Source organism: Ixodes scapularis, unplaced genomic scaffold, assembly GCF_016920785.2.
Source record: "Ixodes scapularis isolate PalLabHiFi unplaced genomic scaffold, ASM1692078v2 PGA_scaffold9__187_contigs__length_104089568, whole genome shotgun sequence".
NCBI classification, from domain to species: Eukaryota; Metazoa; Arthropoda; class Arachnida; order Ixodida; family Ixodidae; genus Ixodes; species Ixodes scapularis.
In genome coordinates this window covers 60,835,254-60,859,368 of record NW_024609884.1, presented here as the reverse complement: position 1 = coordinate 60,859,368, position 24,115 = coordinate 60,835,254, and the positions used below count along the sequence as shown (strand labels likewise).

General features: G+C 50.0%; 2 protein-coding genes across 5 annotated transcripts in view; one reads left to right on the top strand and one right to left on the bottom strand.

Annotated features, from left to right (window-relative positions):
* Positions 1–24,115, bottom strand: part of LOC8027571 (nucleolysin TIAR) — a 98,435-nt gene that overhangs the window by 39,872 nt on the left and 34,448 nt on the right. For all 4 annotated transcript variants that reach the window (XM_029983288.4, XM_040503827.2, XM_029983189.4 and 1 more), the window contains exon 4: positions 18,739–18,834. In XM_029983288.4, the coding sequence (XP_029839148.1) occupies positions 18,739–18,834 (96 nt within the window). The remainder of the gene's footprint in view (positions 1–18,738; positions 18,835–24,115) is intronic.
* Positions 19,969–22,223, top strand: LOC115318736 (piggyBac transposable element-derived protein 4). The gene is made up of 2 exons (XM_029978452.4): positions 19,969–20,052; positions 20,264–22,223. Exons 1-2 carry the CDS (start codon positions 20,046–20,048, stop codon positions 22,060–22,062), a joined length of 1,806 nt encoding a protein of 601 aa, XP_029834312.3. The 5' UTR covers positions 19,969–20,045; the 3' UTR covers positions 22,063–22,223.

Sequence of the window (24,115 nt, the reverse complement as noted above, 5' to 3'; positions counted from 1 at the left end):
GGGGGGGGAGAGGCTAGACTTTTGATTTGCGATTATGCAGCGGAATCGCGACATTTTTAATGAAGGAGGTGTTTTCTCTATCCTCCGGGACACGATAAACAACGGAAAAATGACGAGATGCAAATTATTTTTAATCATAAATCGTTGCACCGCCCTTTAAGTTCTTTCGCTTCTAACCTTTTACTCAGGTAAGTTTGTTCAGCAAAATTTGTCTACCCTTAATGCACGTTCTTCAGTCACCTCTGTGTAAAATCTTATCTCGATGCGTTCAGAAAGCGATTAATGCCGCTCCTCCAAACAACCATCGATCCTTTGACTCACCCTGTATATCTGTCTGCGAATAAAGCTTCGTAGCAGACGAACCGCGTTCTTCGCTCGCGTTAGCAGACTCTACCGACGCTCTCTTAGCTCGCGCAGCGAGAGGCAAATTAGATCTGGCTCTCGCAGTGACCAAAATAATCGGACCCCTGGAAGGGCTTAGAGCGCAAGTTGCCAACCGACATACCAGCCCGACTGTTTGGGGGAGCGCGGAATACGAGGTACCGAGGTACCGCCGGCTAGTTCCGACCAGAGAAAGAGTCGCTCGCGTTGTCTACCGGAATAATACATTTATAGTCGCTGACAGGGTAAGAGGCGCAAGGAATTGCCTTCAGATGGGGGAATACACACAATGCAAAAGGGCTAGTCGAAAGAGAACACAAGCCAAGCACTGAGAGCTGACGTTTAATATCCAACAAGAAGACCAAGAAAACATTATCGATGTTTCTCTTCTCTTCCTTCTTATTGTCCATTAAACGTTAGTCAGCGCTTGTCCTGTCTTCTTAGTCATTTTGCTTTGTATTTCGTTATGCGTAACCAACTAAGTTGATTTTGATTCCTTCAGATGTCCTTCCATCGTGCTTTGGCCGCGTATGAGTGCTCGAAGCTCACCAAACGTCCATGCGTTATTATTTATGCATTTGAACCTGCAGCGCCGTCAGGCATTATTGCAGAGTGCGAACAGACACGCAAAAAACCTGTCCGCATTTGCGGCACAATCTCACAAATCAAAGCACTGATCTTTACAAAAAAAAAAAAAAAAACGGATGCCGAGCCAGTTTCGTCCTGGCACGGAGCTCTCATTTTATTATGTGGCCTTTTCGTCCTGAAATATATTTGGAAGGTAAAATATAAGTTAAACTATTCATGCCAGTAGTTTCATGATATATACTTTTATATACTTTTTTTTTTTTGGTCGGAGGGCCAATACATTTTATCTTAGCTCTTATCGTATCACTGGCACTAGCGTAATGTTTGTACCATCCATGGACGAAGCGAGCAGCACGGCTTTGCATTCTCAAGCCTTTCAATGCGATTTCTCTGACAAAGGTCCAAGACTTTGGAGGCATACTCCAATGCATAAGCAACATGGGCAAGTTCTTTTAGAGTTCGAGTTGATTGTATTAAAGAGGCCCTGCAATCATATTTAAGCGTCTGCTTTTTTGCGGTTTCCACATCTCTTGGGGTTGGGGCAAGCCAGCGGGAACGGAAAAAGTTAACTGAATATCAGTGCGTCATATTTTAACCGGACGACGCGGGAAACCTCCTCCACCTACGAGGGCGACCCGCGGTGCCGAAAAAGCGCGGGTCGCCCCCGTAGTCCTCGGCTTACTACTGGTCAGAGCCGCTAAAAGCTTCTTCTTGTTCGAAATACAAAATACAAGTGGCGCGAGCCCTTTCAATTATTTATGAAAACACTTTGTTCAGTATTGTAGATCAGAATAGACACAAATGAAGTTTATAAAGTACGGAAATAAGAAATTACCCGTCGACATCCCCGCCACCAAGCGGTGGAAAAGGCGGCGCATACTAGAAATGGGTAGTGGGAGCAGGCACCGACGAGCGGGCACCAGCTCGCCTGTGCTTTTACCCTTTCTTCGTAGAAAGGTCCCGGATGTACGCGGCGGCGCTGCGGTCGTATACGGGCTCCAGGATCCGATCGGTTCCGAGCGTTCCGAAGGCCTTCGGCGAGCAGGTTTGGCTAGCGGTTTGGCCGTTTAACGGTTTGGCAGCGCGAAGTGGCTCCCGTTGTAAACTGATCTTTATCCCGTGTTTGCTGTCGTTTGTGGCCAATGAAGTGTCATGCCGAATTAGTGTTTAATCGCGCAGCAAATGCAATTCAAGCCGCCCTGGCTGCCCGCTTCTTACAGCCTATCCAGAACATGCTTTAGTGGCGCCCTTTCGAGCCGTCGACACCGAGTGCGGCAGCCGTGAGCACTCGCTCCGCTCACTACCCTTCCTCTAATTCACCGCCCCTCAAGCGACCAAGGACGTCATCATGAAAGAGGTTATTTTTTGCTTTTTTTTTTTTTTTTTGTAATTTTGATTTGCCTATAACTTTTAAATTAAAGCGAATTTCGAGAAAAGAAAAGTTTCATTAAGTTACTACGTTCAGTGCGCTCAGGTTCGGTGCAAATTAAAAACCAATAAAAAAGCCCTTGCAGGGCCCCTTTAAGCTTCGGCACAGAAATCCTAGTGCTCGCACGGCCCTCGTAACATCGTCTATGCGTGCGTTCCATCAGGTGAAAGCGTGACACCTAAACATTATAATGTTTGTTCTTTCGGCACAACTTCATTGTTCAAATTGATATTGACTGTCAATTTTTTTTCCGATTAAAACTGACATGGAAACGTTTCTTTACGTTGTGCTTTATATTCCACTCGTTGCACATTGAATAATTCTATTCAAATCAGTGTGCCACTTTCCCTTCAGTTATGCAACTGTGGAGACCACAATCGGCAGGAAACAATTGTACCTTCGAACTCACGCCAATATTAATATCATTAACAAACATTAAAGATAACAACGGTCTCAAAACGGAGGCTAGCGGCACGCCAGGTGTAAGCCAACATAAGTAGATGTAGGACAAACATAAAACTCCAAACACAGCTAGGTGACTGGTGAGCGACCGAAAAAATCCGCCTGGTCCGGGTGTCGAACCCGGGACCTCTCCAATACAAGTGGAGCGCTCTACCAACTGAGCTAACCAGGGGTTAGACGTCAGTAGAGCAAACATAAATAGTGAATGATAAGTTTAGAACGCTTTCCCAAAGTTTACAAATGCACAGTCAATCTGCCCGCCTCCATGAACACTGTTATTAGATCCTGACTCATCATACAGCTCAGACAACTGCGTTGCACCTTTTTCAAATCAATGTTGGGACCCAAATAATAATAATAATAATAATAATAATAATAATAATAATAAATGCAAGTAGAGGTGCTTTGTAATGTAACAAAATAAAACGTGTTCCTGTAGTTTACAGTATATAATATATGTTAGCGAAATAGGCCTGCAATTTGTTACGTCGTTTTTGGGCCCCTTTTTATGTATAGACACCGGATGTTGCACTTTGGAATCGGCTGTTAATGAGCCGCCAGTTAATGGTTTGTTAATTTTATTAAAAGATACGATTGCGCGTGCGCAAGTCTTTATAATCCTAAGTGAAATCCCACCTGGACTCACTGCATAAGACCCATCTGCACTTCTTAAAAGCTCCAGGTTCTGCTGGAGGAATTTCACTTTATATGCTCGAAAAGCTCCAGGTTTCGTTTTCAACTGACGAACAAAAACTGACTGAAAATATTAATTCAATACGTCGGCCTTTCGAGTGTAATCAGTAATTATTTTATCATTAATCATTACATCCGTTGTTTCCATCTGAGCATTACCACAGCGTCTCATAAATTCCTAATTCCCGTCCTCCAGCCCTTGAAGAAAGCCACCGTTCGCGCGCTGTACTCCATTTTATACGTCGATGTTAATTATTTTAGCTCTAAGGTTTAGTGCCGAGTGCTTCTTCAGCCGCAGCAGGCTTGCAGAGACCCGCGGTGTCTCCCTCTATTTTTAGTTCTGTTTAAACATTAACCACGCGCCGCTAACAGTTCTCTCTTTAGTAGAGCATTCCAACGAGAGGAAATTGTTCGGAGCTCGAACGGATCCATAACACTTTTCCTTTTGCGCTCAGTTTCAGGCGGGGAAAGCCAAGGGTTGCGCCCACAAGGCCGTGGTCAGGAAAGCAGGAAGCGCGCGCTGGAGGCGGGATAACTCGAGGACCTCCCTGCCATTGTCACCCTGTCAGTGACAATACCACGCCGCCGCCACGGGTGGCGCTCGAATGCAGTTGGCGGAAAAGTGCGCAGTACGGCCCTTCGCCAGATATGTGGCGCATGCAACGCGCATGCGCCCACAGCACTCAACTCCAAGCCCAGAAATTGGCCGTCGTCACGAGGGGGCGCCATTTCGTGCACGCTCCAAGAGGCACGAGACACGTGCTCGCCGTCCCGCTTTCCCGCTCACGTGGCGCCATCGGCGGAAAGCGCACGAGCTCCCCGCGGGAAAAACGCGGCCACGCCCCCGTCCCCGCAGCGCTCGGGGTGTCGGGCCAAGCGGGCGATCCGCGGTCCTCGCGCGACCCGGAAGCGAGAGCTGGGTGCCCAGAGCGCCTACCTGAAGCAGGGGCACGATGTCCGGCGCCCGCAGCGACAGAGCTCCGAGGGGCCAGCCGGCCACGAACATGGCGCCAGCGCCAGCCGACACTCGCGCAGCCAGAGACGTGGACGGCAGCGCAGCGCGCCAAGCGCCGCAGCGCCGGTGCGGCACGCGGTGCAGCGCCCGTCACGCCCCTTCGCGGCACTCGGCTCCACCGGGCGTTGCGGAACGCGCAATCGATGTCCGGCCACGCAGAGACGCAGCGCGGACGCCGCGGCGCGCACCCCGAGCCCGAAGCGCGCCCAGGGGTCCAAAGACGCCCCCCCACCTGCGCAGTCGCTGCGGGGCATCATCCTGAACTTGGGTCGTTCTTTCGTCCGGGACGGACTTCCGATCAGGGGGAGCCACGAGTGCGTGGGACAATAGGAAAGACGCCTCTTTTTTCCTACCACATCGCTAACACGAACAGTGTGCAACTCGGGGCTGGCTGCACATTTTTCCAGCAAAATAAAACGGTATTTTTGTTTTAATTAGTCTATCAGATAGAGATTTCTTTTTCTGCGTGGCAGGAGGTCACAAGAACTTGCAGAACTAGTTTTCTCGGTAGTCATTGCAGAATCCTCCAGAGCGTCACTCGGCCGTTGAAAACAAAACTCCTCCACCCTACTGTACAGATGTCTAAACCCTGGGAAAATTCCACCAGCTTTTGGAGAAAGAAACTAAATTGTTCCATCCAATTGGCGCTCGGAAGACCAGCACTCGAAAAATGACCCGCACCAAAGAGTTTGGCGAGAGCATGTGAACTCTTATCGTTGAACGGGAGTAAGGTCCGCGTCTTGGCAAAGAGCGAACACTACGGCGCCCTGGAAGCAACCAGGGCGACGGAGTGAAACAAGGGACAGCTCTCTTTAGGTACTCCGACGATACAATGTCACGTGCCTTGCACCGGCGCGCCGACTGGCTCACTGGGGCCGTAGCCTTCGCCGTCCACCACGTAATCAGGTTCAGAGAAGTGCGGCAGCTGTGCGGCGACAAAGCGGGGCAGTAGCTACAATCCGTGGCTGAATCGGATACGCCAGTCCCTGCACCGTATGACCAACGCCTCTTAGATAAGAAAGCCTAAAGGTCGATTCACACACTTGCGACGAGTGAGACAAAACCGTTTTTTGAGCCTCTTGCGACGGCATCGGACCGGATGCGCTGCTGCGGAGCGGGTCCTAAGCCGTCGCAACAGGCTTAGAGACCGGTCTCGTCTCAGCCGGCCATTCTCGGCTACAAGTGTGTCCAAAGGCCACCTTTGGCCAGAGATTGGACAGGACTACGACGCGAGCGTTCAGACTCGTGTCCAATCAGTAAGAACACGACTCCCAGCCGAACGCTCACGTTGTAGCCGTGTCTGATCTCTGGCCAAAGGTGGCCTTCTTTGGTGACGAAGAAAAGCATTAGGCTTTTCTTATATATGAGGTCTTGGTACGATACGGTTCACTCAGGTCGGGCAAACCAACCCTACCCAGTGTCTTCGGTGTTAAAAAAAAAAAAAAAAAAACGAACGCACAACGGAAACTTTGAATCGGGGGTTAGCGCTGCGATTACCGTGAGACGATACATGCAACGCGGCAAGGATACAAACGTTGCAAGCCCGGCTGCGGGAATCAATATTTCGAGCCAACTTTCGCGAGCTATCCCACGAGGGGCCTTCGTCCGGAGGGCGGGGCACGTCCCCAGCTCACGTCTCCGGCACAGCCTTCCCGCTTCCGACCGGAGAAACTTGACGCGACGACGCAGCTGTGACCGGTGCCCACTGTGAAGGCTGGTTCACACGTTGGCCTCTGGCTCATTGTGTCGTGGAACCGCTGGCACACTGGAGCCATCCACGAATCTCCGTACCTAGTTCTCGCGCGTCATTCTTTGCCCGTGTGCTCCAACTTATTCTAACAATGTTCTAAGCGACTATTGCTCCCACGTTCCAAGTCGCGTGAGAAAGAGCGAATACTCGGTCCACCCACAAACTGACAGTGGACTGAGTACGGGCTCCGGCGATGAAAGGGAGGCGGACCGGCGAGCGCGTGGCTTCCATCGCGCGCTTTCAGCTTACGGGTGAAAGGTGTCTCGCGAACGACGATCCCGCACCGGTGCCACCACCGTCCGAGACACTCCGTGTCGGACTGGGCCAAGGGCGAACGGCACGGGAGCAGTGGGGCTCGTGCCTTCCAGTGGTCGGTGCTCCGCTTAATCGCCACCTCAACGGGACCGACACCGCACCAGCAAGCACGCTGCGCTGAAACGGGATTGCGCAGTCTCCCACTTCGTCCACACCTAAGCCTACACGGCGACGAGAGCTCCCCGCTCGCCGGGACCAACCTCACTTGAGCCCGCTTTCTTCGCGCGGGTACGGACGGAAGCGTGATCACGTGGCGAAAGATACGATGACGAGCACGTAGCTCTCACCGCCCTGGAAACTCACGGCTGGTTCGCGCATCTGCTTTCGACTGTGTTGGCACAGTTGCGGAGTTGTTTCTAAACAGCGCCGAGGGTCTAGAGCAGGGGCCTCAAACACGCGGCCCGCGACTCCACGCGACGCGACTCGCAGGCCCACCGGCTGCGGGCCCCCGTTCCGATGTCTCGAGCGCTGGAAATGCCATGCGCCAGAATCATCTCATGTCGCCGACTGATTTCCGCCCGAAACGTAGCCCTACTCGTATAACGTATTCACGTAGTTTATACTACTGCGTTTTAATTTACCTACTGTTTCGCTTTAATATGGCTTCCCAGCTTTTTGTCGTCTAACTCACCGGTACGACAATTGCGCTACTAGGCTGCAAGCGCGAGCTCTTCGCTCGAGGACACACATCAGCTCAACGAACCCTCGCTCAGCAGGAGGAACCGCCAAAGATACAGCTACCAGCTCGGGATTTTAGGTATCAGAAAATATATCACCATTAAAATACCAAAATTTTTTTCAGACTGTCGCTATAAAAAAAAAAAAATCATCAGGAAATCAAAAACTATCGAATAAAAGTTTTTCTTTTTTTTTTTTTTTTCGCACACGTTGAGCTTGGTTTATTCTGTAATGAATTGAGCCACGGGAACGACGGTGTACCTGCTTCTCTTGTTCTATTAAAAAAAAACAAAAAAAACATCGATTCTTGGTTTGGTTCTTGCTATATCAGGTAAGGCCCTCAAGTAGTCCTAGAAACAAATCGGAGCTTCAGATGTCACCGGAAAAACTGCGACTTTAAAGAAAACAAAAATCACGCAATCCGTTGCTTGAAAAAAAAAAAAAAAAGAAACGTGCAAATTGTTTTTTTTTTTCCTTACATGTTTTTTTTTTTTTTACCTTTTTGGGTGGTCTATGGGGCCCTCACACTCAAACGAGTTTCAGGCCCATGGTCTATAGGCAGACGTGTACACGTTACTGAAATAAAGTGTCTAAGTACCCTCATTCGTTTCTCAATCAAAAATTAACTGAACTCACAAATGAGATTCAAAACACGTTTTCTCTTCACTCTGAATGTGCCGTTTCTATAAAGTAGCAGCTGCTTCCAGTATTTGTCGTCGTTAATCATTCATCGCCTATTAACGTGTTCATTTAGGGAAAACTGTGTTTTTCTTAAATATAAGTATCTACTAAATAAGTATACTGACATACTTGTGCAGATCTTCTTCTGGTCAATCTAGCGTTTTCTCGTCGTGCGAATTACAGGCGCGAACTGGGCGGAAAAACTAGGTTGGGCACTGGACACGTGCCTCTCTAAGAGTAACCAAGTACCCGAACACTCGTTACTTATTTAAAAAGTAACCAAAATGCGTTACTCGCTCCTTCTCTTCAAACGTAACTAGTAGGTCGTTAGTTCGTTACCGAGAAAAACGACTATACTCGTTTTTACCTCAACAACCCCAGTAAAAAAAAAAAAAAAAAAGCACGGCTTTTCGCGGAGCATTACTAATTTCCCCTTTTATGTAGATAATTAAGATATGTGTCCGTGCATTTTAGATTACATATACGCTATCAAGACATACACGCTTCAAATGCCAAAATCATCGCTTCTCCCTCCGACAATTAAATCTTGTACGAACTATACTTCGCGCGGAGTAGGAACATTGAGCAAAACTTACTTTGTTCTTGCGGTGAAAACAGGTATGGATACAAGCAACGCGTCACATGTAACGCCTTTCTTAAAAGTATGTCTATAAAAATAGAAACAAGTTCGGCGATCGGAACGAACGTTCTTCCACACAGTTCTCAATATCAAAGGGGTACTAAAGACCGTTCCATTAGGGTCATAGCAGAGAGGGTAAAAAGAGAAAAAAATGCCCTCCCCCTCTCACCCGCATGTCGTCTGCTCCGCCGAGTGGGCTGTACCTAGCATCCGGCTGGCGTACGAACTCTGTTTAAAATCGCGTCATTTTGGAAATTTCAAGCGCAGATGCGCACATTCCGGTATGCCAGTTATCGTGTATTACTATGCTAGATAAAACGACTAACAAGGTCCAATTGCGATGTTATCTGCGTGCAAATAAAAAAAAAAAATAGGGAAAACTGTCTCAGACTGGCCGGTCTCTCCGGCGAAAAGTGAATCCGGTGGTTGTACCTTTTTTACTATACGGAGTTCGTACTGGTGTAGGCCTTTAGCGACCATGAGTGGATGTCTGAAATAATAAATAAAAACGTGCTCTCCTGCTGCAATACACGCAGTAGTTGAGGGTAGTACTGCCGGCTGACTCAACTACTATTTAAGTATCGGAAAAAAAGATATGTCAGTTGATCATTTACCGAAGTAGAACAAGAGAGAGCTCTAGGCTGATTTTGGAGTAGCCATAACTATTCTAAGAACGCGAACCACTTCATAACGGCAGCCACGAGCGAGAGTTCGATGTTCCGTACAGCCCGCCGATACAGCCCAAAGATGGAGAATGGCAACCTCCCGTTTTGTCGTCTGCTAGCGGAGTCGGGCCCGTGCCCTCTCTCTCATTTTACCCCGCCGAACCCGCGGAATTTCCCGGATGTATGGAGAGGGCGCTGCTGTCGAACAAAATGGTGCCGCCCAGAGAGCGCAACATCAGAAAGACAGTGTTAGGGGGAAAAGGCAGAAACTAGGAAAGCTGAAGAGGATAGGAGCGACCTCCTTTCTACAACGGCTTTTCTCGTGCACGCCCTTTTTCCCCACGCACTATGTTGTATCTGACTATAAAACGAAATTCTAGCGTCTATTTTATTATCTAAATGTTGACAACGTTGTAGCGACACCACTTTTGTTAAAAAAAAATACGCCTTTTTTTTACGATTAAAACGAGTATTAAGTTGCACCTTGTGGATTTTTCCAAAGCTACTAAGAATGTCTTTACGTCAGTTGTCTTCTAACAGCAGCGCCGTTCCGCGGAAGTACGACGCCAAGCCACTTCTCGCCTGCGCCTTTCGACTCCAGCGGCTGGGGAACATAACCAAAGACACGTGGGTTAAGACCAAGAGAAGGTGAGTCGTAGACTCATGGTCCTAGCATAGTAAGCCAGGAGCACGGGGAAAACAAAGGAAAAAGAGGAAAAAATGGGGACGGACGTAGGTGAGCCCCTTCGCCTCCGTTCTTGTCGCCCAACCAACCCTAGGGCATCTTGAACCGCCAGGTAGCGGAGGTAGTTGCAGGCAGCAACACACTGACGCCACCAAGCGGCGAAGCCCATAACCACGCCAGACTCGCCGCACACTCGCCCGTGTTGAGACAAATGACGTCGCGAATGCGCCGGATTTCCCTAGACGCGTCGCGCTCTTCCATGGCTGCTGTTCGAGCGCTTGCCAGGAGCAGCCATTGAGAACGAAAAACATAGCCACGCGTTCAAAACAAAAGCGAGCTGCTGACATCAACATATATCGCTGATCCCGTTTAACTTGTTTACAAACGTGAGAGGTATATTTAAATTTTCATTTCAGAATCTCTTTACATTAGCATTGGGAGAATGAACCCGAAACTTTCGCCGCCCGAAGTAGAGCAAAAACCGCATCGAGAAAACGTTGATAAACGTTCTTTTTGTCATAGTCCTATTTCAAGTAATCCGTAAAATCAAGATCTGCGTAGTGGCTGCTCAGCTAAGCACCGAGAAAACGTTGATAAACGTTCTTTTTGTCATAGTCCTATTTCAAGTAATCCGCAAGATCAAGATCCGCGTAGTGGCTGCTCAGCTAAGCGCCACGCAAACACGAAACACGAAGAGCTAAAGCGGGCACCCCCTTTATTTCACGCTAAGAGTCTCCCGAGACCTTGTTAACGCGCTCGAGATACGGAGGATCTCTTCAAACGCCCACAAGAGTAAGGAACAGCGGCAGCGACCTGCTCCTCGCCAGTTAGGCTTAGCTCCATCGCAACCAAACAAGCAATTACGACATTCTCGGAATACCCGGGATTTACTCTTCCCGGCACGCTATTTATCTCTAAACTCAAAATAAATGCTAAAAAAAAAATGAAGAAAAAAAAAACGGAAAATGAAGGTTACGTCAAAAGCACCATTCACATGTCTCCGCGCTTTCTAGTGAGGCGACGTCACACGTAAGAATTGCAGGGCGAGCAGGCCGTCTACAAAATACGATATGTCGCGCTTTTCTGTTCAGTCCCCTGCCTTGTGCCCGTGCGCTCTCGGCGGTTCAAACGTCGAGAGCGACCTCAAAAGCTGAGAGCGAACACATTCGCGGCGAGAAGTTTGGGTATCGCCCCTCTGGTGGAATTTTTTTTCACAACCCAGAGTGAGGATACTCCAACTTCCTCTGCTGATGCGAGCACGTGCAATGTCCAGCTTCTGTGCACTATAAAAATCAAAACATAACAGCGTGGGCAGCACGTGCACTACCCATAGTGAGGAAAACGGCAGCGACCCTCGCAAGCTTCTAAGGACAAATAAAGTGCCCCCCCCCCCCCCCCCCCCAAAGAAAAAGAAAAAATTTAACGAGGATTTGGCTTCCAAAGAAGCCCACGAATCCATGGAGACGGATAAGAGAGCTTTAGTAGGTCGTTCCGATACCTCCGATTACGATACGATGCATGTGCAAAAAGGGTTGCGGAGCATCGGGTATCGTTATCCGAGTCCTCGCGACGATGCAGTAAAACTCTAGCGTGAGCTACCGTACCGGGCCCCATATTCTTCCCAATCATTTCCGAAAATCGCTTATACGTTTTCAATACCATAGTTCTGAAGATTTCGGTGACTCGTAGTTTATTTTTTAGGTGAAAATAGCGCCGCAATTTCTTTCGGAGACACGCACTCCTCCCGCCGAGTTTTCTAGTCACCGCCAGAAGAGAACGCCGACCGTCGAAAACGGCAGAAAACCACGTGACTTCGGCGCTGCGCCAAAAAATCACTCTCCAACAACAAAAAAAAATATAGATTTTTTTTTTTTTTTAAACGTGGCGAGGCATATTTATCGAGTCTAAATGAACCTCTCCTACCTCTACTGCATAAAAAGCGCAATAAAAAACCTCTAAAACATGTATTGGTTGGGACACGCGTGTCAAAAAAATTGTACGCGAAAAAAAGTATTTTTTAAGCAATATTGACGGCGCGAGACGGGATTTAGTTGGCAGTAGTTGGCACTACTGCAAAGCCTCAGTGTTCGTTTTCTGTGGTCTGATACGTACTTTATCGGTTTAATGTTGCATCGCACCGTCATCAAGCCTCTCCCAAAACTTGGGGCTGTCACTTCGACGTCAGTGGGCTGTACGTCCAACGGAAGTTTTGGGCTGTCGTATATGGGACGAGGGGTGTAAGGGCTACACCCTTCTTTTTTTTTTCTTAGTCTGGAGCGCGTCTTTGAGGCGCTCCAGAACACAACTAAAAAGCAGCGTCGCGACCGAAATGACCACACTAAGCGAAGCGCACATGAAGGCACCCCAGCCAGGGCTAGCGTAGTTCCTGCGGTGCTGCAGGCGACCAGGTGACTTCCTCTTGCGTCTCATCCCCACGCGCTCTCCCGAGGCGGCAAACGAAGCTACGCCCTCGCGCAAGTAGCTCCCACTCGTGCGAAAGGGACGGCACTTAGTGGCTACTGGCCACAACCCAAAGCTGTCACGGCAGGGGCGTGACACAACCGCTGCGCTATCCGTTGGAGCGTTATGAACTTCCGATCTGCCTCGCGACGTGGTGGGTTCACGTGGGGAAGTACGCTTCGTCATTCGGGAGCATACTGCGCGCACCGACGGCCGCTGTTCCCGCAGGGTCCTGTCAGTCATGCTCTGTCCTGCTGCTTCTCCTTCACCTCCTCCCGCGGCGCCGAGCAAAGACAGCCCGGGGTTATTCGATTCCCACTGAACTGGCTCGTGTACGTCATTTGCTACAAATGCGCCCAATTATGGGTACGTCCGATTAAATGACGAAGACTGCGTTCGCTTCGGACGCTTCTGCATCGCCTACTAGGTGGTTTCATTCGAAATCGAACACGCGTGTTGGGGTGGGTAGTTCGATTTTCTCCTCGAAAACTCTACGTAATAGCCCACTTCCGTGATAAACGAAATCGTCCTTAAAAAAAAACAAAAAAAATTTGAAAGTGGAGGATGGGGAAATGCAACATTTTGGCTGCTTGATTTTTATGCCCAGTTCTGTCGGCTGTTAAAAATAAGTAAAAACGAAAAACCGCACAATAATTTTCGAGTTTGTAATACACTTTTTTTTGTATATAGCTCATCCCAGAAATTAAAAAAAAAAAAAAAGCTAACCATAGTGCCTTTCACGTCTTTATAACCTATTCGGAGCCTCGTATCATAGGATTCATCGCAAATATTGTTCACTAAATACTGTACGCCTGCACTGCTCTACATTGGCTATCGACTGGCACCACTTCATTTTCGCCAAATAATTTATATAAACTGGGGTTTCAGGCTCCCTTGGAAGGATCTATGCGGCTCGCAAGTCCGCCCGCTCCTTGCGCACCTCGTGCGCTCGTTCCCTCGTCCAAAGCGCGCACGTGCTTTTGTTTCCCGCCCGATCTCTACCAACGACGGCGCGCGCTCGGCGACATTGGGCCTTCTCTCTGCTGCCCTCCGATAGGCGCGCACCTCGTTGCGTTCTGATGCGCCAAGGACGTTTTTTTGCCCTCGTTCGCCGCATAGCTGGACCGTTTCCACTGCAGCTCATATGAGCCTCTGCCGTCGGGTGAGGACAGCGCTCACGCATGCGAACAGCTCTTCTCTGAGAAGGTCCACTGGCGTTCGGAAACCACCGCGTCGGAAAACCGCGTCCCTCCGAGCGCCGGCGTCACCCGTGCCCCGCCACCTCATCCCTTCCCTCGCTAGCTACACCGTGGTCTTCGACAGCGCCTCTTTCTTTACGCAGACGTGGTCTCTTTTATGACAGCAGTTCACAAACCCCAGCCTTTCGTCCGTAGACGCAAGAAAGGCGACTTTAAAACGAATAAAACGATTTGCCAATACCGCCTGGTAGTTGGGGGACCGAGCTTCGGTGGAGTGTCTGAGGTCACGGGCCCGTAAGAAACAGCGCCACGGCGCGGCGTGTCCGACAGAGGCGCCCAAGAACGAGCAGCGCTTGGCACAGTTAGGACGAGGGAAGGGAAAGCCGGGGAGGAGGAAGCAGACGGAACGCTGGAGATAGGGAAGAGGTTTCCCCCTCTCCTCTCCAGCGCTTCGCGTGCTTCTTCCTCCCCAGCTTTCGTTTCGCTCGCCCTACCTTCTTGAGTTGTAACTTGTTATAGTACACCACACCTCGGGTATTCCTACTTGGCGCGACTGTAACGCGTTGACGATAAAGCTGGCGCCATCTAGCGACGACGATCGTAATTACGGTGCCCTTGGCCGTTTATGGGACCGTGACGTTACGAGCGTGACGTCTTTGGCAAATATCCCGAGACGCATCGCGCCGCCCCGATGGCTGATTGGCCATCGATGCGGCGGGATTGCCAATCGGCCATCGCGCCGTTCCATCCGTCGGTTGGAACGAAAAATATAGCCATCCGCTCAAAATATTAGCTTGTGATTATAATTTGCGCATATATTGGATTATATTTCACCCGTTTCGAAGTGTTCCGGGGATATTCAAAGTTTCGATTCCGCACCCCCTTTAACCACAGCAGCTGTAAATATAATACAATCACTGGATAGTAAAGAGCGAAAAAAAAAAAAAGGTAGACGTTTTGAGGATCTTTTTTTCCCCTGGCATATACGATTTTATAAATCCCTAACGTTCTCGACATAGGCACCGCGCATTCGATTTTCCCTCCGCGCACTCCTTTGCGGCATAATTTGGCAAACGGCGAATGAGGCTATGTCGCCTCGTCGCCACAACACAAAAAAAAAAAAAAAAATGCCATTCACGACGACAAAAAAAAAACAAAAAAAAAACGCGCTCGTTTCAAAAGGCAACGGCGCACACACGATCGACCCCTTTCTTAGTTTAATCGCAAGTAACGTCCCCCATTAGATAACGTCGAGTCCACGCTCCCATCAAATCAAAATAATGCCGCCCCATCCGCATCGGCCGCCTCGGCTGTTTCGCGTGCCGCGGTGGCCGATGCCGCATTGCGTACGCGTGCTCTCCCCTCGTTCATGCTTCGTTGCCCTGGCCGCCTAGAGCCAAAGCTCCCCCCCAGTCCAAAAGGAGAGCTGGTTCCCTCCGTACGTGCTTCCGTTCAGGCCGAGGCCAAGATCGCTTTCGAGCAATCCCCACCTAAGCAATTCGGAAACCACAGTTCAGACCAACGTCCTTAGGCGCGTTCTCCCATGTGCTGCGATTCTGCGGCCAAAATCGCCGCCTCCAGCGGCGCTGCGATTTCGAAAACGATTCGCAAAATTTCGTTTTACACGATTCGTCGACGAGCGCTTTCTGCCACTGCGATGCCCAATGTTGCTAGCAGCAGAACGGACGCGCACAATGGGTTTCAGGCTTCGGCGGCTTCCGATAACAACCTCAAAATAAAAACAGGCACACGAACACCAGAAATAATATGTTTAGATCGCTTATATATATATTTTTTTTAACTCGTTGTTTTGGTACGGTAGCTAAGAATTCTGTACTTGTTTAAAGGAACTATTTTTAGCCAGTAGTCGTATCAGCTTCCAGGTCACCTGGCGGAGATTGTCACAAATATTCACTCCTGGGAACTGAACGACTTTTTCCCGAATAAATGATTTCCAATATCACCTGAAGTCCAGCTTTCAGGACTTGAAAGCGCGTTTATCGCCGTTTCACTTTTTGACATCAAAACTCGGTTCAGGAAAATTATCACTCGATAATGAATTCATGTGTGGAGCCAGTTTTTGGAGCTTTTATGCTTATATTTTATAAAAAATGCAACTGAACTTACTTTCTGTATGTTCATGATACTTTGCTATGAACAGCTCCAGTATCCTGAACCCAATACATGTAAAAAACTAAATCTCTTATTTTCACTTATAGTAAAAATGGTGGCATTTCTTTGTTTTCTATCTACAGCTGCGTGACATAGGTGTTATATTGTCTGTTTCACCAAAATAATCGGCCATTATCATTACCGTTTCAAACAAAACGATAGTTCTGCTCAGTGGGTGCAGAGCATGTTTAGGTACTTTCATGTAACTCCCCCTTCGAGGGATTAATTAATAACCCCCGATCAATGCATGGCAACCTCTCACATTGTCGAGTATGCCTTGCAAGTATAATGGAAATCAAACTAAACAGTTAGAAAGTTTGGGGTAGTGTCCTCTCTTAAATGCAGTTCAGTTATTGTGAATACATACATGCTCAGATACCAAAAAGGAAAATGAAAGAGGACTTTAAATCACAAAGCTTATTCACACAACCAAACCAAATAGGCTGAACTGAAGCTCCGGCGAGTACAAAAGTAAAGGCCCGTTCACACACTTGTAACCGAGTACTACCGAGAGAGACAAGACCGGTTTTTAAGCCTCTTGCGACGACTTCGGACCGGATACAATGCTGCGGAGCTGGTCTCAGAGACGTCGTTAGAGGCCTAAAACCCGGTCGCGTCTCTCTCCGTCCTACTCGGTTGCAAGTGTGTAAGCTGCGCTGAAGGCCCCCAACACGAGAAACGTAAGTTACAGGTCAAGAAGGTAGCGGCAAATGCCCCTCAAAGGGATTCATATATCCCTCCGCCACCTCCGCATCCAATAGCGTCCCACCGTGACGTTGTGGCCAACGCGGGAGAGGGTTTTGCCTTCCTGCGAATATTTGCTTTTTCTTTCAACTTTGACTTAGCGTTGTGGAAGCCACGAGTGGGGGGTTACGTTCCCCCTCCGATGGATACAGAGGTCGCTTTCTTAAAAAGTGGGGGTCGGAGACAAGTTGGCATCACTAAGCGGAACAAGGGGCGTTTCCAGGGAACTATTCTTTCGACTGCGGATGGATTTGAAACGGGCGCATCACGCTTATGGGAGGAGCTTCTCCTACCTCCTTGACTTGTAACCGACTGCGCAGGACTTCCTCCGCGTGTAGTCTGCTTGGATGAACGTGGAAACACCGTTCTATGAGCAAGCTTTGCAGCAGTATTTCTGCTCCTGTCACGTGATTCACTGCCGCGCCGTGAATGGACAGTGAGCATGCGGCGAAATATAACCTTTTCCACGAGGGCGCAGCCATCTTGAATGCCATCACTTCCAGTATGGGCAAAAACATTGATTTGCCGTTGCCACGCCAAAAGAAGACGCTCAGGATATAAGCGGAACTCGTTTTGCCTCACCTACATTTTTTTTTTTTTTTTTTTTTTTTCGTCGCGCATACCGGATATGTTTATCAGATGGCTGAGGACAAGAGTGAATGAAAAAGGTCTATAGGAGAGAAATCGCTGCATGTGAAATGCACTTTAGACGAGCCGACCGAGTCACGTTTCCTTCCGAATGTCAAAGCAGGCGCAGGCTCTCCCTACGTTAGCAGCCCATGATAGCGCTGCTGCGTCTCGCTCCAACGCTTGGCCACGTTACCGTAAAACTGGGCATAGCGATCGGCGTTCCCCCGTTCGCCACCGTAGCGGGGCGCCTGAGGTATCTCGCCAACGCTCCATCGTAGCCAGGCGGACGGGGGTTGGCAACGCAGAGGGCACGTGATGCGCCCATCGTTCGAGCGCTGCAATTCCAGTGCCTGCGGTCAGGGCCCCGACACTAGCGTCCACGGGGACATCGATTGCACTCGAGCCGAGAGCCGACGCAGTGCTCGTGTCCGGTCGAGGAGGCCCATTCGCACCCCGACGACGTGACCAAAAGCCTCACCAAGGAGAGGACGTAGCAGAGCTTGACGGCGCGGAGGCAGCTACGGCCAGAAGCGCCCAACTACCGCAGACGAAGGTTAAGAAGAGGCTAGTGGCCTCTTCTTAACCAACCGCAGTCTACCAAAGCACTCCCGCATGCTGAATTTTTTTTTTTTTTTTTTTTTTTTTTTGCATTTAGAAAGGGCTTTTTGGAATTGAAAACGTTCCTCAGACAACGAAGCTTTTTAAATAATCAAATTATTTCAAAATAACGTCATCGGCCGCGGCGGACGTTTTAAAAGAGTGCAACGTGATCATTGGTGCCGCGTAATATATCCGTTTTAGTCGGCACATTTCAATCGGTGACATCACAGATGGACGTTCTTCAGTGGTCTCTGCCGATCCGTAGACAAGGCCAGCATAGCCGAGGCGCGGTCTACGTTCCGGGCATTGACGGCCCTTCGGTTCGTTCCTCGAAATTTTCAGCAGCAAATCAAAAATTGGGGATCAAAAGAAAAGCTCAGAATCGTGCTCTCCACATCGATCGGAACAGAAAGCAGTCAAAGACAACACTCCCGGTAGGAGTACCCTCGGGCGGCCCCTTTCGGCGGAACAATGACATGTTTCCGTCAGTCAGCCCACTTCACTACGTAATAACTTACAAATGGGCTGACTTTTGCCGTATCCAAGTTGACGGGTGCGGATCGTCGCTAATAAACAACGATCCGTACACGGCAACTTGGATACGGATGGTGTTTGCTACGACACGTGCACCCCAATGAACTGCCAAAACTAAAAGGGTGTCGCCGAGCACAACTCCCCGAGGGACAGCATTCCCTCGGACACCCTCTTAGCTCTTCGAGTGAAACGGAGTACGTTGCTGCGAGTAGCGGCTTGGAATTTCAGCGAATCAACAAGGATTCAGGGGCCTCCTCGGAGTCCGAGTAAGACAGCTGTCGCTCCACGAGCACAGCTCCGAGTCGGAGCACTCGAGGAGCGAGACCCTTGGCCGGGACCAGCGTGTGCCAGGATCGGCCAACCCGACCTCGCAGCGGAGAGGCCACGTGCACCCCTGCGGAAGAGCGGGCGACTCACCTTGCCGTAACAGAGTCGCTTGTTCATGGCCAGCAAGGCAGACGCCGCGGACTGGTGGTCGGTGAACTCGACGAAGCAGTACGGGTCGTTGCCGGGCTGCGAGACAAGAGAGCGTGTCAGGGCCCTGCCGTAGCGGGCGTCCACGTGACCCTCACCCAAAGCAAGCACGGCGGGGCCCACTGCATCTCGCCGGCAAGCATTGCGACCGGGCCCAGCGAGACCCGGGCGCACACTGGCCGATCGAACGGGGCCCGCGCCCTGCGCGCGCACGCACGTGACAACAGCCGCACTGGCCCCGCCGCCCGCCAGAGCACGCGCCCTGGCTGCGGGTGGTCCCTCTCTGCGCGTCCAGGTCCCTCGGAAAATTGCACGGGGTCGCCGAGCGCTATTCCTACCAACAAACCCACGAACGGAATGAACTGAAACTTTTCAGGGAGCTGTCTTAAGGTGTTGATTTTATCACAATCTAACTTCACGAGTCTGGATTTTAGTTTACATGTAACCCCCCCCCCCCTCCCCTCGTAGATGGTACCAGACACCCTCGGACCTGCTGGACATGTTTTCGGGAGACCCCTTTTCGAAAAGTTTCACTGCATTCGGGCCGACATGGCGCTCGAAAACAGCCTGTACAGTCGCACGTGCAAAGTTCCTTAGGAGGTGGTGCGCACGGCGCGTGGATCTTACTCTTTCCGAAGCAAGGGCAGCGCCGCCAAGCGCGGACTTCTCGCCGAACCCAGACGCAGCGCTCGTGTCCCACAGCCCCTTTGCGAAAACATATGGCCAAAATCACCCACCCAAGGGAACGCTGAACGCGCTCGTCTTCCGGACTGTCCACACAGAACACGGCTCCACCTTATTTTTGTTGGGAACGATTCTGTGCTCCGTCGTTCCCTACGAGGCCCCCTGTGGCTACGAACCCGACTAAGTCGAGTTCGTAGCCACAGGGGGCCTCGTAGCCATCGCACGCAAAGCGGATTCACATATTTGCGCATTGAGTGTACCGAGCGTCTTGCGACGGCTCGTGGCTGCTTGCGACGTGACACTAGCTGTCAGAGAGCGTTTTTTTAACCCTTTATGAGACAGTGGGACGCATACGTCCCACTTTTCCGATTTCTAAAACAGCCCCACTCGGGGTTCGTGGGACTGCTATTGTCCCACATTTTCTTGTCGCGCCACCTGTTAGGAGCATCAGCAACCTCTCAGCACAGTTGTTTTAACATCTAAACGTACAAACAAAGCAGTGGTCTTGGCGCGTTCAGCGGTCGCTTTGGACAGCCTGATTCAACGTGGTCCTTCTTGAATTTGGGATGTCGGGTGAGTTTGGCATTGTTATTTCTTGTAAAGTGACACACGTTTGTTGTACATCTCGGGTTATAGTGTTGTTGACTGCGAAATATCCGAGAAAACTTGTGCAACGTAAAACTCGAGATCTTCACCCCATGCTCCCGCTAACCCTACGCAGCTAGTTTATATGAGCCTTGCTCCTCGCCTTTGACTGACTCGCATAGTTTTTTTTTAATCTTAGGGAGGAAGTTGCTGACGTCCGAAGAGGCGGTAGAACTCTTCTTCAGTCTCCCAGACGATCCGACCCAAAGCGATGCGGATGGCGATTCATCCAGCGACGAAGACGTCATTCCTGAGCTAGCTCCTGTCGAAAACACCGTAGCGGAAGGGGACGAAGATGCAGCAGGGCCGTCTACAGGTGCTACATCGAAGAAAAGAAAAACCTATGAAAGGAAGAAGCCCAAAAAACGGCGACGACGCACATTGGAGGTCGACAGCTTTGCCGAGGCACAACACGAGGAAGATGAAGTGGATGCAACCGGCTCTTCTTGGTGTACAGACTTACCTAGCGAGATTGTGAAGGACCCACCAGATCGAGATCCTCGGTACTCCGAAAAGCTTACCGAGGCATCAGGTGTCGCTGACGTATTTGGATTGTATTTTGATGAAAAAGTTCTTGACACAATCGTGCTAGAGACGAATCGTTATGCGCATCAGAAACGCCGAGCGGGGTGGAAAAACCTCACTACAGATGAGCTCAAAGCGTATTTGGGCATGCTTTTTCTGATGAGTGTGCACCCAGTGCATCACGTGTACTTGTACTGGAGCACAGACAAGTTCTTCAACGTTTCCGAGATCTCAAACGTCATGACTTTCAAACGATTTCAGGCGATTATGAACAGCCTTCATCTCAATAACAACGAACTTGAGAAGAAGCGCGGAGAAGACGGCTTTGATAAGCTCTCAAAAGTGAGGCCCCTCGTCACTGCCTTGAGCGAAAGGTTCCTGAGAGAATATGCGCCGTCAACGCATCAGTCCATCGACGAGAGTATGATACCGTTCAAAGGACGGTCTTCTCTAAAACAGTACATGCCAATGAAACCGATCAAACGAGGCTATAAAGTTTGGTGTAGGGCTGACTCCGAGACTGGCTACCTCCTAGAGTTCCAGATATACGAGGGAAAGGATGCCAAGCGACCCCCCGATCTCTCCTTGGGCGAACACGTCGTTTTATCCCTTTCACATGGCATAGAAGAGAACAGTCAGTTGTTTTTTGACAACTACTTTACATCTACAAAGCTGATGGAGAAGCTCAGGGAGCAGAGAGTGCTAGCTGCAGGCACATTCAGACCGACACGCAAGGACCTACCAATCGAGCTAAACAAGGAGTGCAAGCTTCAGAAAGGCCAGCACCTGTGGTGGTCCAAAGGATGTGTCACGGCCACACAGTGGCGCGACAACAAGAATGTACACGCGATGTCCAACTACCATGACCCACAAGAAATCGTAGAAGTCACGCGGAAGCTTGCCAGTGGTGCCAAAGTTGGTGTGTCCTGTCCGAAAGTGCTTTCAGACTATAACAAGTGGATGGGGGGTGTTGACCGCTTTGATCAGAAGAGGAACACTCACCCAGCAGACCGCAAGTCAAAAAAGTGGTGGTGTCGAATTTTTTACTACCTGCTTGACGCTGCTGCTGTTAACGCCTTTATTCAGTACAAGTCACTGAAGGAAGTCGACTACATGCAGTTTCGACTAATGTTGGGACGCCAGCTCATCTCCCGTCAAACATTCAGGGAGAAACGCACAGTAGCGGCTTTCATGCACAAGAAAAGAGGCAAGCGAAGTGGACAAGCAATGGTTGGAGTGCCCAGTGAGCTTCGCTTTCAAGGGAGTGGTCATCATGCACAAAAAATTAGCAAAAGGCGAAGGTGTAGATGGTGCTCCACCAGGACCAAAGAATCCAGGACCCAGTACATCTGCAAATCATGCGCTGTACCACTCTGCGTCGAGTGCTTCGCACCTTTTCACTCCGAACAGTGAACGCCGCAAAGGCATTTACATAGGAAAGCGCGGAAGGGGCTCCCTCAAGACTAGGCGGTGTTTGCCATGCAACATTCCCAGAACAATTATAGCTGAACTGTTTGCCGAGTGTTTTTCACAATTTAAAGGTGTTGAGTTAATAAACAAAAATATTTTTTGTAGTTGTTCGTTCTAGTCGGCCTTGAACATGCCCGTGGGACACAGGCGTCCCACTTCTCGTTGTTGGTTCGGCAGGCGGTGGGACATATATGTCCCACTTTTTTTATAAAAACTATATGTAGTTGCACATTCATTTTTTAGGAGGCACTTCTCGAGGTCATCACAAATCAGATAGTACACTAATAACACACTTGATTTAAGTATATTTTTCGCGCCTCATAAAGGGTTAAGCCGCAAAAATAAACTAGGCATCACCGAACGCTCATTCTCCGCCCAAAGGTAGCGCTAGAGGTCACAACCAGACGCCAACGTTTCAGCCCGAACCGATATCTTATTCAAACGTTATCTGGTTTTCTGAAATTTTCAATGGAATGATTCGGTCCATTTTCGCCCATTTTCGGTTTCTGGCGCCATAGTATTCGACAGCTCCGTCGGTCGCCGTTTTCCCATTGACATTTTAAAAAAACCTCATAACTTTCGAATAAGATATCGGTTCGGGCTAAAACGTCGGACTCTGGTTCGGACCTCTAGCGCCACCTTTGGGCGGAGAATGAGCGCTCGGCAAAACGCAATTCATTTTTGCAAAAAAAAAAAAAAGTTTAATTTTTGTTTTGGGGGCCCCCTGTATTTAGTCTTTTTAAGCCTCATTCCTTTACCGTGGACCCGAAATAATTGCGACGTTACAAACGACCATTTATCATAGTGCATAGATTTGATCTAGCATATACTGCAAACCCTTTAGCCATTCGCAGATTCGAAGTGCTCCATCTATAGTTTCTTGCAACTCAAGACGGTAGGGCGAGCAAAACGAAAGCTGGGGAGGAAGAAGCAGACGAAACGCTGGAGAGGAGAGGGGGAAACCTCTTCCCTCTCTCCAGCGTTCCGTCTGCTTCCTCCTCCCCGGCCCTCCCTTCCGTCGCCCTACCTTCTTGAGTTGCACCGGACTATTGCGATGGAGAACTGCGAGTGTCTCGTCGTCAGCACTCCCAAGCGGTAGCCATTCGCGCGCGGTCACACCGGAGCGTGGGGACAGCCCTTCAAGGTTGTCCACCCGCACTGCCCATGCCAGGCGTGGGCACTGCGCGTGCGCAGAAACCTAGATTCGTGCGAGTAGCCACCGGGGTAGCGTTACGTCAGAGACGCGTGTTGGCGTAAAAAGCCCGTGGACGGCCTCCTCTACCTCCACGTAACGTCAGCACACTCTGATAGCGCCAACTCCGCAATGGGCTACAATGGGCCAGAGCCGTATATTGGGAGAGTCTGGACAGTGTTTGTGGCGATGAAGGCGCCGGAGAGGAGAAAAGTGAACGAAAGGAAGGAGACCGCCATACGAGGGAGGAAGAAGGAAGCAACGGGTAGACGAGCGCCATTTTGACGTAACATTGTTGGCGCCGAGCACTGTTGAGGCTACGCGTCGTCTGCTACGAGCTTATTTATTTTTCGCCCGAATCAAAGTTTGCGTTCAAACATGGAGAAACTTCGTTCGTTAGCTTTTTAAGCCACCGAGGAATAACACTATAATTTTCTTGCCAGGGCCTGCCAAATAAAAGAAAAGAACCGAAATTTGGATGTCGATCCCATGCATCCCGCCCGGGGAATGAATGAAAATGGCGGCCCTCTCCGCTCAGCTGGCAGCAACCGGGAGTTCACGCGCATGCGCTCACGCCTCACGCTCTGCACCGCGGACTGATTGGCTCACTCGGGAGGGGGGCGTAACGGCGGCGAGATCATAGACTGGCCAAACTCTCGCCATATACGGCTCTGCGATGGGCAAAATAGGAGCGCCCCTAGCGGTTTAGGCGGTGCACTCTGGGACCAGGTGACACAACGGGTAATTTGAAATTTCGGTTTCCCCGGGTTGTGCATCTGTCGCGTGCTATCGTCACCGCACCGC